At 32.4% G+C, this 17500-nt stretch overlaps 1 protein-coding gene across 1 annotated transcript in view; it reads left to right on the top strand.

Moving 5' to 3' along the window:
* Positions 1-17500, top strand: part of LOC135206743 (guanine nucleotide-binding protein subunit beta-2-like) — an 81410-nt gene that overhangs the window by 51547 nt on the left and 12363 nt on the right. Inside the window, exon 3 of the mRNA XM_064238225.1 lies at positions 14755-14900. Coding sequence (XP_064094295.1) covers positions 14755-14900 — 146 coding nt within the window. The remainder of the gene's footprint in view (positions 1-14754; positions 14901-17500) is intronic.

Below are 17500 nucleotides of genomic sequence, written 5' to 3'. Positions count from 1 at the left end.
CTGTCAAAATTAATTCTTGTTCAAGTACGTCACTTCCGTTTAAGGCAACTTATCACCTTTTAAATCTGTCAAAATTAATTCTTGTTCAAGTACGTCACTTCCGTTTAATACAACTTACCATCTTTTAAATCTGTCAAAATTAATTCTTGTTCAAGTACGTCACTTCCGTTTAAGGCAACTTATCACCTTTTAAATCTGTCAAAATTAATTCTTGTTCAAGTACGTCACTTCCGTTTAATACAACTTATCACCTTTTAAATCTGTCAAAATTAATTCTTGTTCAAGTACGTCACGTTCGTTTAATGCAACTTATCACCTTTTAAATCTGTCAAAATTAATTCTTGTTCAAGTACGTCACTTCCGTTTAATACAACTTATCACCTTTTAAATCTGTCAAAATTAATTCTTGTTCAAGTACGTCACGTTCGTTTAATGCAACTTATCACCTTTTAAATCTGTCAAAATTACTTCTTGTTTAAGTACGTCACGTCCACTTAAGGCAACTTATCCCCTTTTAAATCCGTCAAAATTAATTCTTGCTCAAGCACGTCACGTCCGTTTAATACAACTTACCACCTTTTAAATCTGTCAAAATTAATTCTTGCTCAAGCACGTCACGTCCGTTTAATACAACTTACCACCTTTTAAATCTGTCAAAATTAAATCTTGTTCAAGTACGTCACGTACGCTGGCAACTTATCACCTTTTAAATCTGTCAAAATTAATTCTTGTTGAAGTACGTCACGTCCGTTTAAGGCAACTTATCACCTTTTAAATCTGTCAAAATTAATTTTTGTTTACGTCACGTCCGCTTAAGACAACTTATCATCAAGACCAAAAATTAAACCTGAAAATTGCAATCTCTCCGCAACGGTTTACCTTCCAGTATCTGGTGTAGCTGCAGGCATTCAGGATCTGGAAGAAGTTCCTGGATCCTCAATTCACTGAATAATTTCAGGTTCCAGACGTTAGCGGCAATATTTCCCTCTGTATCCTGCCATGTTCATGATCGAACAGGGAAAGACGTTCAGATACTTAACAACAACAGTTCAGGGTGACGCCGTAAGGCTTCACAATATGTAATTTATTTATTAACTCTTTTTTTATTAATAACCGGAAAGAGAAACACTGCCAAAGAAGGAAAATGACTACTGAAGAGCAATATGTAATTTATTTATTAACTTTTTTTTATTTAATTAAGGGGAAAGAGAAACTATTGCCACAGAAGGAAAGTGACTACTGGAGAAGATCTTGCCCAGCCGTGAAAATATAGGATATTAGTAATTCCTTTCAGTTACTGTTTACACATTAGCGTCCTGTAGATATAATAAGTTTCTTACAAGTTATTCCTTACAAGGGCATACATTTTTTCTTTAGAAGAAAAAAACTCAAAATTTTCAATAAATGAAAAATGTACTCTACAATAACTCCCTGGTGAACAACAGCTTTTGATGATAAACTGATCGAGGCTAAGTTATAGATATAAAAACAATATGAAATGTACATATACAGCACTGCAATCGTCACAGTAAGATAAAATGCTGAGAGAAAACAAAAAAGACACGAACCAAGTGTCAGAAGGACAGCCGATGGATAGAGAGACACCTTTGACCTTAACACAATTATCGTGTCATCTTGACATCTAGGGAAAAAAAAAGTCTTGACTTCATACATCAGTTTGAAAACAGACGCGGCGTAAATAACCTTTAACACAATGTCATGAAGCTTAAGAACCATTTAAATGTTACGAACAGATGCGACTTGCAAATACTAAGAATATGAGAACGATTGGATTACAGGCGATAAAAGCCTTTATTGGTCGTATAAGAATAACAAGAAGGAACGGCCTTACAGCTATTCACTGAAGTTTACGATCTCTTTAGATGAGACCCGCCACTTCGGAGAAAGTTACAGCATAGTAGTTGCTGTAAAAAGAAACAAGTAAAAAAAAAGGCTGAAGAAACAGCTGAGTTTTCTGTACATCGCACAATCAAGCCTACCGAAAATAAATATATCTTTCAGTGACCTCGGTATAATCTTGTGAGCCGCGACCCATGAAACTTTAACCACGGCCGGGTGGTGGCCTGGCCTATATCGTTGCCAGACGCACGGTTATAGCTAACTTTAACCTTAAATGAAATAAAAACTACTCAGGCTAGAGGGCTGCAATTTGTTATGTTTGATGATTAGAGGGAGGATGATCAACATGCAAATTTGCAGCCCTCTAGCCTCGGTAGTTTTTAAGATCTGATGGCGGACAGAAAAAAGTGCAGACGGACAGGCAAAGCTGGCACAATAGTTTTCTTTTCGGAAAACTGAAATGGATTTAAAGTACTGTTCTTGTGGACGTAATGACAAGATTGCTAATTGCGAGGAAACCATCTGATCAAAATATACCAGGAACTGTGCAAGGGATGAAGTGTTATTTTAGATTACAAGGATTTTACAAAAGAAAAAACTGAAATCGACTGAGTGGTTATCAACGTCCATGGTAAAAAAAACAACTTATGATGAGATCCTTTGGTTTTATATAAGTAGGCATAAATAGATCTCAATGGTGTTATTTTAAACATTTGAGGGCAGTGTTTTGCTCTAGGTTCCAGAGAAGTTCATAAGAGGTATTAAACCAATAAAAAACGATCCAGAGAATATGTCCAATGATTCATCTGGGAAAGTAGAACATCGCCTGAAGATATATGAACCGTATAATTAACGCTGAGAAGTAATTATGGGTGCTAAAACGTAGTTAGCAGTTCCCCGAAATAAGAACTCTGTGGCCAGGGTTATTTTGTGGTTGAATAATTATTTCCCTTGCTAATTGTTTAAAAATAATTCTATTTTATATTTTTCACGATTTATTACATCTTAAAACTGCCCAAGATTACTATAAAACAAGAATTCGTTTTTTGTATGGGATATTTTGACAGATTACATTCGCATGTTATAAAAAAGATACCTAGCTACTGATTAAACGAGTAGATTAACGTCGTTTTTAATTGTATAACACAGAAATCTGAATTTTGATGAATATAGAAGACACAAGGTTTGATTCTTAAAGCAGGTTATTTTAAAAATAAGATCAGTAACATGGTTTATGTAGGACATTAATACGACAGGTATATGCTCTCTCTCTCTCTCTCTCTCTCTCTCTCTCTCTCTCTCTCTCTCTCATATATATATATATATATATATATATATATATATATATATATATATAGTATATATATATATATATGATTTTGAATGAATATAGAAGCACAAGGTTTGATTTTTTAGAGCAGGTTATTTTAAAATAAAATCAGTAACATGGTTTATGTAGGACATTAATACGACAGGTATATGCTCTCTCTCTCTCTCTCTCTCTCTCTCTCTCTATAATATATATATATTATAATATATATATATATATATATATAATATATATATATATATATATATATATGCACATTTACATATATCACTCCTTTGAATTCGCCCTATCTGAGTTCATGAACATCGCTGGGCCCTTAATAACTATTTATCTCGGCCCTTTTCCGCGTAAATTTTCGCTCGAGAGCTGCTTCGTAACCCTTCAAATTCCTAGCAGCCTCTCGGTGCAGATTATTAAATTTTCCCCGAGTCAATTTCCCTCGTAATATCCTACCTTTACTCAGGCAAGAATTCAGATATAAATAATTCACGTTTTCTTCAGTCTGCCTTCATTGCCTGTGTCTGACGAACATTTTCTTTATTTGCGATTTCTTTCGAATTTTCATTTTGTATTTAGCGAGGTTTTCTTATCATTTATGAAACGCTAATAAACCGGAAATTTTCACTGTTATTCTAAGCTACTGATTATCATACAAATGCTGTATAAAGTCGTATGATATTTATACATAATATTCAAATATTTTAGCTAATTATTGTACTCAGATTTTATTTAATTACATGGAACTAGATCGCTACCTGTCATTTGAAGTCAGCCATAATAAGTAATTCGCTCTTATTCTGATCCATTTCTCCTAAATCTTTATTTAAACACGAGTTGTCAAATTATGTATCCTCTACTCCTTTATCTCATAAAACATCACTAGATAATCTTTCATAGTTTCTATTTTGTGTTATGACAATCGAACAGGCTGAATCACACAAGTCCTTTCCTAACATATATCTTACATGAGTCATATCACATTACCGTGATTCATATACATCGAGCTACAAATGTCCTTTAATATCTTATTCGCTCTACCTCGGAATTAATATATTTTCATATATGTTAACCGAAAGGGGAATTTTTTAGTCGATAAGAAATTCGTCGGCTAATGGGCGCGAACCATCGAACCAACAAATTCTGGACGCACAGTGAAGCCTTAGACCACACAGCCACCGCAAGAGGATATAAGCTTACGCCGCCTCTCAACAATTAGGACGGAACAAATCTCGTATAGTATATTTTATTTTGAGGGGCGTGTTTCTCATACTGTTTCTTCCCTAATATCGCATAATAATGAAATAAATTGACCTTATCATCTAAGTGGGACCTTACTTTCCAAGTCGGCATTTCTCAAATTCCATAATTCATGCGAATCAGCAGGTAGAAGAAGAGGAGAGAGAACAGAAAAACTCTGTCATTCAATTACAAACTTTTTTTTTTTTTTACTGCTGGTTATTCCACCAAATCGTTCATCAGAATAACTGGCAATTATTACACTGCACTGAATCTCAATAACATTACATAATGAGATAACCCAGGACGTCACTCAATTCTGAGTTGCTGTTGCACATTAATTAGATTGATCCTCATGCCAGCGAAAGTTTTCATTAATCGGGCACGGATGATGGAATATTTTTTACTTCATATATATATATATATATATATATATATATATATATATATATATATAATATATATATCAATTCAAGCTACAAATGTCCTTTAATATCTAAATTCACTTTACCTCCCAAATGATATATTTTCATATATGTACCGAAGGGGAATTTTTTAATTGATAATAATTTCGTCCCCCCATGGGATCGAACCACCGTCCAAGTGGACGGGGACGAAATCAGGACAGTCAGTGACGCTATCCAATCAGCCAACAGAGACGTCTCTGTTGGCTGATTGGATAGCGTCACTGACTGTCCTGATTTCGTCCCCGTCCACTTGAACGGTGGTTCGATCCCATGGGGGGACGAAATTATTATCAATTAAAAAATTCCCCTTCGGTACATATATGAAAATATATCATTTGGGAGGTAAAGTGAATTTAGATATTAAGGACATTTGTAGCTTGAATTGATATATAAATGGATCACGGTTCGATGTGATTAATTATTCATATATATATATATATATATATATATATATATATATATATATATATATATATACACACACTATACATACATAATATATATAGATATATATATATATATATATATATATATATATATATATATATACATATATACACATGTATAACTGAATCACGAAAGTTTGGAACTGACATACATGAGACACTGAGAGGACAAGGAAGGGGCGTATAAGTGACAGATAGGGATTATAAGGAGATAAGTAGGTACCTAGAATCCAACACACCTGGAGAATGAGTAACCTTCCCAAACGAGCATAAACATGGGTTACAATTATATACATATACATTATTTATAATAATATAATATCTATTATATAACATACATATAATAATAATAAAATATATATATATTTATATATATATATTTATATATTTTAATTTTATATATCTACAAATACATACATACATACTACTACATACATACAGTACATATATAATATATATAATATATATATATATATATATATATATATATATATATATATATATATATACCATAACCCAAATATGCATATACAGTCATGAACAGAGGTAAGTTATGACAATATATATATATATATATATATATATATATATATATATATATATATATATTTACATACCCATATACATATACAAGTCATAAACAGAGGTAAGTTATGACACTGAAAAGCAGCTTTATTTCATACTTATCTATATTACTTTAGCAATATGACGGTCTTTCAGTGTCATACTTTACCTCAAGTTAGACGGAGAATTTCAACATTGCCGGTTTCCAAGGTTAAATTTGTATTAATTTTTATTTTTATTTTTATATAGATCTTGCAGTGAAGGTCATTTAATCTGAGAAAACGAAAATGGACAACTATAATTACCTAGCGATTGGGAATGATGCAATATTCCACCAAACGCATAAATGAAAAAAATTAATGAGAGAGAGAGAGAGAGAGAGAGAGAGAGAGAGAATTAGGATTGGCGAAAAAAATTCTGATAGCCTTATGAGAAATTTAGTCAGTTTTCGGCAATGTCCGATTATAAAATCCTCTCTTGTGTTTAATATTCATAATGAATCAAGTATCAGGCAGATGAATTCAAGTACATTAGATTTTAATTCTGAAAACAATGGCGAACAAAGTAAAGTCAGTCCACTCAGTAGCTTTTGTTAAACGAGCTGTATTTTGACTGTAACGTAACCGGCAGATGTACTCTAGTACATTAGAATTTAGTTCGGAAAATAAGAGTAAATATTATGATGAAATAATTCATCTTGGTGGTTTTTGTTATACGAAAAGTAGTTTGTTTGACTGTTCGATGTGTGAAGGTTCAGATAATCCCATCTTACAGGTAAGGCTTTAGAGCTTTTTTTTTTAGGCTTTTTTTTTTTTTTTTTTCGAAGACGTGCCAGATTACAAAAAAAAATTTTGTATGTCATGTAACGCTAAATTTCCGAGAACAGTAGGATAGAATATAAATAAAAAGAACTATGTCAATAATCACATAAATCTACCCTCATTGAGAATTTAAGGATATTAATAAAGCAATCACATATATGATTGTACCCCTTCGGTAAAGGAAAAATTCCAAAAGTCATGATTTGATAAAAACTGTATAAATGATTTTACATCATACATGCTAATTCCATTTCAGTGCAATATTAATGAATGGAATCATTGGTAATATAGGATTACAGCTATTTCAATGCATACAAAAATCTTCCTGGGTCTTATTGTCAATACGTTTTAGCCATTAATAAAATGAATGACCTGTCTATATATTCCGTTCCATCACTGTTGGAAAAACATGAAATGTGTTCGTAACGAATGTAAAAGATTAATTATCTTGTATCAATATTGAAAGTTTTTTCCCGTATTAGTAACCATTCACAATTTGGCGAGTTAAAAACGATATATTTGTTAAACAGAAATATGAAGCTATTAACTCTTCAACTGCATTTTAGTACAAATGCAACGTTTTCTTAATTAGCTATAAGATCAGTAATTCACAGCAAATTTATCAAGTGATGAATGAAACCAATGAAAACTATACTGATACATTAACTCTTCAACTGCACTTTAGTACAATGTAAAAGATTAATTATTTTGTATTAATATTGAAAGTTTTTTCCTTTATTAGTAACAATTCACAATTTGGCGAGTTAAAAATTATATTTTTGTTAAACAGAACTATGAAACAACTAACCCTTCAACTGCATTTTAGCACAAAAGCAATGTTTCTTAATTAGCTATACATTACTATTTCAAAGCAAATATATCGAATTAAACCACTGAAAATTATAAAGATACATTAACTTCCTCAACTGCCCTTTAATACAAACAAAACGCTTTCTTAACTAGCTACAACACCAGTATTGCATAGCAAATTTATTAAGAGGGGAATGAAATCAATGAAAATGACACCTAGCAAACCTGATCAACCTAAAATGGCACCGCTTGACGAAATACATTTCAAATACATTTTGAAATGAGCCATGACCAGACGCCAAACGAGATATCTTGCGTCAGTACAGAAAATCCTGTCGTTTATCCAATGCTTATAAATTGGTGGGGTTCCCGAGTAAAAGGAAATTAAATGCTTCTCATTACACGAGGAATTTAACCCGTACCTGGAACTTTCCTTTGGGGAAAGATTGGGAAAGCTGGAATTTCGGAAACGTTGGAAGCTGTCACTGGATTTTATTAGTTCTTTCAGATAAAGGAAAAGGGGGTCAAGGATGTTGACTTTTAGGAAGAGAAAATAGTGATGGTATACAGCATTTTGGTAATTATATACCAAGAAAAAATTCTCTCTCTCTCTCTCTCTCTCTCTCTCTCTCTCTCTCTCTCTCCCTCCTCTCTCTCTCTATAATATATATATATATATATATATATATATATATATATATATATATATATATATATATATATATATATATATATATATATCAAAATCTGCATTACAATGATACATATTTAAAAATAAAATAAAGAAAAGGTATTTGCAACATTACTTGCTATGAAACAAAATTACAGAAAACAACACTAGATCAATAAAAACACAGAAACGTTTATACTTAATTATGACAAAAGATGCGATAGTACAAGAAATCTGATTAGCGAAAGTAATCGTTGATGACAACGCAATCAAAAGATCTCGGGAAGTCAATGAAGAGATGGAAACTAAAGGGGAAAATTTTACTCTAACCTTTTATGACTACTCTAGAATTTAATATAAATCTGCAGTAAACCTCACGAAGCAATGTGGGCTGAATTTTAGCAGTTGTCTGCGTAATTCATTTAATATAACACTATTTTCCTCAAGAATACTTGTAACCTCAGGCCTGTAGAGGGCAGAGAGTCCTAAGCGCTTGGGAGTTCAAGAAAGAAAATAGCCAATTTAGTGTCATACCTGCCAAAGGGACTTCTCAATGGCAATTACTGATTTCCTTTCTGTCTGTCTGTCTGTCTGCTCTGTTGTATGAAAGCTCCGTATAATGTAGAACTTAATAATAAAAGACGCGTGCATCATTAAGCTCCCAAGACCTGACGTAAAATCGTTCTTTCGAATACGAAGTGTCCTTCCTCACGTGAAAAAATGATCGCCTTAAAAAACTCTACTCACTGTAGTCTCGAGCAGTCTCCAGAGTAGTGTGGTCTTCAGAGAAGTGTAAGGATACCGGGAAAGCCTGCAATTACGACCAATCATTGGTGCGCACAAGAGCAGGAAAAAAAAAAAAAAATAGGAAGGCAAGTCTATCTGTGGCTCTTGAGTTCCAGGGTAATTCTCAGCTGGGCAGATTTACTTACCGGAGTCATGCAAAAGCATGACATCTGGTCATAGAATTCAATATTACAGTCTTACCCCCGGATCAAACAGAGAGAGAGAGAGAGAGAGAGAAAATAACTGCAAATCCGGCGGAAATTCTGCAAACGATAATGCCAAAAGATATTGGCTCAAGCTTCGGTAAATGGAGTTATAACAAATCATCATAATCATAGGAGAGACAATGTGGAAAATCTTAAAGAATGATTTCAAAAAGTTATCATATGCTTATTTTTGCAGGTAACATCTTCCTTCTAATTATTATTATTATTATTATTATTAATTATTATTATTATTATTATTATTATTATTATTATTATTATTATTATTATTGTATGCTGGAAGTAAACCCTCTTTAAACATGTTTATTAAAAGTGATTGCTGCCTCAGCTGCATTAATATTACAGGTCTTCCCGGATCAAACAGAGAGAAAGAGAGAGAGAGAGAGAAAATACTGCAAATCCGGCGGAAATTCTGCAAACGATAATGCCAAAAGATATTGGCTCAAGCTTCTGTAAATGAGTTATAACAAATCATCGTAATCATAGGAGAGACAATGTGGAAAATCTTAAAGAATGGTTTCAAAAGTTGTCTATGCTTATTTTGCAGGTAACATCTTCCTTCTAATTATTATTATTATTATTATTATTATTATTATTATTATTATTATTATTATTATTATTATTATTATTATTATTATTATTATTATAGATACAGGGAATTTTCAGTTCCTCGCTGGACGAGTGGTTTTCGCACTCGGCTGCCAATCCGGCGGTCCGAAGTTCGAATCCCTGCTCGCCCAACGCGGAATCAGAGGAATTTATTTCTGGTGATAGAAATTCATTTCTCGATATAGTGTGGTTCGGATCCCACAATAAGCTGTAGGTCCCGTTGCTAGGTGACCAGTTGGTTCCTAGCCACGTAAAAATATCTAATCCTTCGGGCCAGCCCTAGGAGAGCTGTTAATCAGCTCAGTGGTCTGGTAAAAATAAGATATACTTATTTATTTACAGGGGATTTATTTCTGTGAGAGATTCTCATTGAAGCTTACAATGGCGTCTTCTGTTTTAACTCTGTTCAAAGGCGGAAAAGGTTTTTCATTGGCATCAGATTCACAAAACCATTTTCTTTCTATTTGCGGAATATTGCTCATTTACAGACTTTATTTTTTTTTTTTTTTTGTGATTTTGAAATTTACCTGATCCAAAGAAAAATCCTAGTACTGCTTAGTAAGAAACCAGATGTGACATACACATCGTCTCTAATTTCTACATGAAGCCTTTTGACTTGCTACATTTTGTTAATCAAAATATTTCTCGGTAATGTGTTTTACCGACCATAATTATATACATTTTTATATGGGGGTTTTATTCCCATGACCAAGCTCATCCTAGAGAATGAAAAGACACATGATCCAAATGTGGACTTCAGACGTAAAGGAATAGATTGTAAATACCTTGGATGTAGAAACTGCAAAGAGAATTAAGAAAGGTTATTGCTAAATATGCAAGCTTCAGCGCAAGCTAACTTGTTACTTAACGGATGAAATGAGGTAACGACTCATCTTCCAGATGTTCATTTTATATTTTCAATTTACGAAATTATTCTTCGTTTCTCTAAACATTTAGAACTACTCTAGGATTTAATATAAATCTACTGTAAACTTCAAAAGGCAATGTGGGCTGAATTTTAGCAGTTGTCTACGTAATTCCTTTAATATAACACGGGCTTCCTCAAGAATTCCAGAGATATATATATATATATATATATATATATATATATATATATATATATAATGTATGTTTGTATGTATGAATATATATAATACGTATATATATTATATAGATATATATATAATATATATATTATTATATATATATATATATATATCTATATATATAATATATATTATATAATATATATATAGTCTATATATATATATATATATATATATTATATATATCATATATTATATTTATTATATATATATACATATTACATCAGGTATTACGAGTTAAGCAAGAAATTACCAAGTTTTTACTCTTCGGTCCACTTTCCCCCTTGTTATAAGGTCACCCGTCTTAGCCTTGTAAACTGTCACTCAGTAATGCACCGCCTACGAAAGCTGTCTGACTTGTCACCTCCAATTTACCGTTTTCATGCCCCATCTCGGGTTCCTAAGCCCAACACTTTCCTTATAGAAAAGACGGTACGGAGAATCATCGTTTATAATCAGGGGTCATTCATCACTTTCACCCCTCGGCCCTTTTACCAAGTGTTTCTAGGTTTGCGCAACCTGCCTCGTATTAATGGGCATGTTCATAAATTTTTGCGCATTCTTCAAAAGAGTCAAGTTCAGATGTAGAGAGCTCGGTTCAAATTCACCTCAGCACTGCGAGAATTATATATGAACTTTTACTTACTCATTGATTTTGAGCGCATTTTTAATTAACAATTTCTCTTCCATTACCCTTACACTTTTTCAGTGAGGCTTATTAATGATTTTTAGTGGATAGGTAATTTCATTTTTATATGAGTAAAGGTATTTTTCAAGTTGGCCAACTAGAAGTGACATTAACTTTAAAAAAAAAATCCAATACTTTGATTTTTTTATGTGTAGCTTAATCTTAGGATAAATTAATCTAGTGTTAACGTATTTGTGGGTGGGTAAAATATTTTAAAGTTTATTGAAAGTCACGTTGCAACACACAACCACACACACACACACACACGCACACACACACACACACACACACACACACACACACACATATATAGATATATATATATATATATTTATATATATATATATATATATATATATATATATATATTTTGACGAGACCCTCCAAGAGCATTGACATGTTCCACTCATTGTAGAGAGAATTAATACCCATGGAGTACAAGCAGACTCGAAACTTCTATTGAGCAACAGTAGTTGGGACATTCGCATATAAAGCGAGAGGAACAGAGTGCGATTGAGCAGTTATTAAAAAAAACTATTGAGCCTCTGTTGACCTTGAATTTATCATGTGTCAGGTAGTTATTCGACTTGCATTCGGTCTTAGCTTGCTCACACACACACACACACACACACATATATATTAAATATATATATATATATATATATATATATATATATATATATATATATATATATATATATATATATATGTGTGTGTGTGTGTGTGTGTGTGAGCAAGCTAGACGAATGCAGTCGAAAAAAAAAAAAAAAAAAAAAAAAAAAAAAAAAAAAAAAAAAAAAAAAAAAAAAAAAAAAAAAAAAAAAAAAAAAAAAAAAAAAAAAAAAAAAAAAAAAAAAAAAAAAAAAAAAAAATAAAAAAAAAAAAAAAAAAAAAAAAAAAAAAAAAAAAAAAAAAAAAAAAAAAACTACATGACACATGATAAATTCAAGGTCACAAGAGGCTCAATAGTTTTTTTAATAACTGCCTCAATCGCACTCTGTTCCTCTCGCTTTATATGCGAATGTCCCAACTACTGTTGCTCAATAGAAGTTCGAGTCTGCTTGTACTCCATGGGTACTAATTCTCTCTACAATGAGTGGAACATGTCAATGCTCTTGGAGGGTCTCGTCAAAAATAATAATACCCAAAGAAAGGTGGGCCTTTTCCTTAGTTAGTCTCAGGCTGCGTCCACACTGCAATAAGGCATCATAAATATACGTCGGTAACTTATCACATCCATTATTAGAAATAATAGTTAACAAAAACCAAAGTATCCAGCCAAGTTTACGTGAGTAAGTGCAGAACAGGAGCTTTCGACCTTTTTATATTTTTTTACATTTAATCTTTTGTAAACGTTGTCATTTTCGCTCTGTACAGCTGAAGTGGATCTTAGTGAAGGTCGAAATCTCCTGTTTTGTATTCACTCTCTTAAAACTTGGTTGTATGCAGTGGGTCTTTCTTAACCATTCAAAACAAACACGAAGAAAGCGTTTTCACCACTGGATTACAAATAAACTGATAACAGGTCAACAGCCGTAAACGGAGAAGGAAAACGAATCTTTGGCAAACGCTGGATGGCCGTTTGAAGCACTGGCTAAAACTACTACTTTCATTTAGCTTCTTTGCGATGTGTGTCAGTCATATGTTTTTGGCGCGTGTTTATGGTATGTTTTACTATAGTGTGGACGCACCGTCAGGAATCTACATCTAATCGAAAGTTATCAAAATATTATCGCATTTTTAATAACATGATGTTTTGGTCGCTTTTGTTATAAATAATTCTATTGGGGGAGGGGGGTGGCAGATCATGGTTGCTTTATTGTGTTTATAAGTTATAACAACAACATTAGTAATAAGAAAAATAAAACTACTTGTATCCCACAGTATCGCTAGAAATATGATGTTTATTATTTTCCTTGATTACTTATCTGATGATTGTTTCATAAATTTTTATGACACAGATTGTTCTTCACGAGATTGTGAATTTCTTAACTATCTGCTGATTGCTATTATTTCATGAAATCTTGTTAAGATTTAATCAAATCTTTAAAACTGTGTCTCATGAAATTCTTCTGAGCAGAACAATAATACGCGTTTCTCTTGCTGAAATTTCTAGGTATAAAAAATAAGAGAGAATAATTAAAAATCATGGATTTCAGATTTGATAACAAACGCTACCTAGAAATACAAAGTCAGGAGAATATCATGCAATCTAAACGATGTGATGCAAATGGAAATAATTATATCTACTAAATCAGTTCAGTTACGACTTGATTTGTTTACCGGGAGCGTTCGTTATCAAAGCAACTCGTCCAAATATGTAAAATCCAATGCGCTCTAAATTGAGCAACACAACAGCAGAGAGGTCAAGTCCAATTCCGCTCCACAAATTGTATTCTGCTTTGAGGCTGGAACGGACAACAACAACAAAAACAACAACAAAAGTCCCGCCCTAGCGGCAGAGTAACATAATCTTCGATCTTACTTTTGCTGCAACGTTTAGCGCCAGAATTTACTTTCACGTGACCATGAACTAAATGGAGGCAATTGTCCCCAGACATGTTTATGCCTCTATCAGGTTGGATCTCGTCGGTGACTTTATGCTTCGCGAGGCATTTGGTTATATATATAAAAAAAATAATCACCAGAGTATTAATGTTGTTACCAGATATGTTCAAAAATGTAATCATACTCAATAAAACCTCCAACTCCAACCATCCCCCCCCCCAAAAAAAAAGAAAAGAAAAGAAGAAAAATATATATATATATATATATATATATAATATATATATATATATATATATATATATATATATATATATATATAGGATAATAGGTCGCACAGCTGACTCTACGCTTCTCGATACATTTGGCTGAGGAAAATAATAATTGAAACCGCATAAGTATTATTATTAAGTTGGCAACAAGTGAAAGAATATAATCCTGTATCCAGATCATTAAAGATAATAAATGCTGAATGATTTCGAATTATTCTGAGATTGTATTTGAAACTAGAATTGTCTCTCATTAAATTTTTAATATACAACTTTACAAGGAAGTGGTCAGCCTTCAGCGAACCATCACCATTCAGAAGTCAATCACATCTTACCATATTTATCTCTTATTCAACTCCGCAGGACGACCAGAAGTCCAAGGCCGACACAACGATGGAGAGCGCGCTGAGTGACTTGGCCGATGCCCCAAGAACTAAACCCCAGGTCAAGAAGATGTGCAAAGGTCACCTCAACAAGGTCAACTGCGTTCACTTCTCCGGTGACAGTAGGTAAGAAAACTGTTAGCCAAATTATTTTTGATAACACAGATGCGCAAGGAATCCGTTTCGTTGGAATGTGCTGATGTATTTAGTCACAAAACGGGAAAGGTGATTTTGGAACGATAAGTACTATAGAACATTCTTTTCGATAAACCCCTAAAGGGGAGAGCGCACTCATTTGCATATGTATATTACATTATTATGCATTATGTACAGTGATAATTTTATTATAATATATATATATATATATATATATATATATATATATATATATATATACATACGTATGTTTGTTTATGTATAGTATATATTTATATATATAATATATATATATTATATATATATATATATAGATATATACTATATATTATATATATATATATAATATATATATATATATATATATATAGATATATATATATATACGTATTATATATATATATATATACGCCCAAATGTCTGCGTTTATTTTCATACTCATCATTTTATCTTACGACAGATAACTGCTGATAATACAAATATATGACTCCTAGTTTTAGACAGGAGACGACTAAAAAAACACTTTACTGTCCATTGCTTACTCGGCATAAAGAAACCAAAACCTGTTTTTCGATGCGTAATAATAATGAATTTCTCGTTAGTTGTTACTGAAAGGCTTTTGTAGGAACATATTCCTATTAATCTATACTCACAGCTATACATTATACACAAATCTGATATGTTCAGGCTTCTACAAGCATGTTTTTGATATATTGCTTTCCAAATATCGAAAATACATTTGATCTATATACTAATTTGTCTACGAGCATTCTTTTTTTATATTTTGCTTTCCAAATATCGATGATATATTTGATCTATCTACTAATTCGTCTACAAGCAATTTTTTATATTTTGCTTTCCAAATATCGATAATATATTTGACCTATATACTAATTTGTCTAAAAGCATTCTTTTTTTATATTTTGCTTTCCAAATATCGATAATATATTTGATCTATCTACTAATTTGTCAACGAGCAATTTTTTACATATTGCTCTCAAAGTATCGAAAATATATTTGACCTATCTACTAATTTGTCTAAAGGCAATTTTTTTTTATATTTTGCTTTCCAAATATCGATGATTTATTTAACCCTTCTACAATTCTGCTTTATGACGCAAGTTTTTACTGTATTCTCACGCAAGAACTGGAAGTTTCTCTTTATTGAAAGTATCTTTGTAACCCGCACTGATAAACTCAGTTACATTCACAGTGAAGAGAATGATGTTCATCGCACCGAAACATATAAATCAACACCTGTCACACGTTCTTCATTATTACTAATATTATTTATCTATCAAAAACAATTACTATATCAACACCTGTCACATGTTCTTCATCATTATCAATATTACTCATCTTCCAGAAAAAATTCCTATTTCAACACCTGTCACTTGTTCTTCAGTTTTACTAATATTATCTATCTTCCAGAAAAAAAAATTGCTACATCAACACATGCCACATGTTCTTCATTATTGTTAATATTATTCATCTTCCAGACAAAATTGCTACCAGTGGTTGTTTCCTTAATCAATGGTGCTAAGCGATAAGCGTTCCACTGCATCTCATTAAGAAGACTTTTGGATGAGGTTGCTATACGTATGAACACCCCCCTTTTTTTTTTTATTAGTTGCAAACACCACACAACCTGACTATCACTCCTTAGGCCACCCCAGACCTATTTGCTGAGATTAAAAAGTTAACCCAATTTTACAAGAAGCCTCTAATAGTGGAAGACGTGTGTGTGTGTATATATAGTGTATGTATGTAATATATATATATATATATAATATATATATATATATATATATATATATAAAATGCAGAGATTATAAAGTTAACTCATTTTTCCACAAGGCTTCTAATAGGGAAAGATATATATATATATATATATATATATATATATATATATATATATATACAAACGTATAAAACCGTTTTATTAAAGGACAACCAATCCCTGTGGCACTCGTTAATAAAAGAAAAAAATAAAAGACACCGCTAGGAAGATAACTGCGCAACAGAGCATGCAAACATGTAGCACAGACTCGTGAGCATCTTAGCAATGGCTACAAGGTCCATATTCAAGAGCCATGCGACTCCTATGATCCTCGGAGATTTTTCTCTCCCAGGAAGTCCTTCCCATTCAGCGTCACGTTCCAGCAGTTGCAACACGAAAACCCATAAATCCAGTGCGTGATGCAATTCATACGGGTAGAGCACAACCTCTTCAAGGAAAGAGATAGCAGATGCTATGGGGAGGGTCTCTTGTTGCAAAGTCTTCCTTACTTCATATTTTTTTTCTTTCCCACTGTTATCCCTACATTAAGGGGTCGGTTGCACGATGCGCCTTCTCCACCGCCTTCTATCAAAGGTATCATCAGGCACGTTTCATTGTTTGGCAAAGGGGATTTTTACGACCGCATGCCCTTGCTGTCATCAACCACACTCATTGGCAGTAGGCCTAGCCTTTTACTAAAAAGTAAGACTGCAAAATAGCAGTTTCCAAAGTTATTGGAAGCGAACCTAGCCTTTTACGAAAAAAGTAAGACTGCAAGGCGGCAGCTGTC

This window comes from Macrobrachium nipponense, chromosome 31 (genome assembly GCF_015104395.2).
Source record: "Macrobrachium nipponense isolate FS-2020 chromosome 31, ASM1510439v2, whole genome shotgun sequence".
Lineage (NCBI taxonomy): Eukaryota > Metazoa > Arthropoda > Malacostraca > Decapoda > Palaemonidae > Macrobrachium > Macrobrachium nipponense.
The sequence above is the reverse complement of the archived record's forward strand: the minus strand, read 5'-3'. Positions and strand labels throughout refer to the sequence as shown.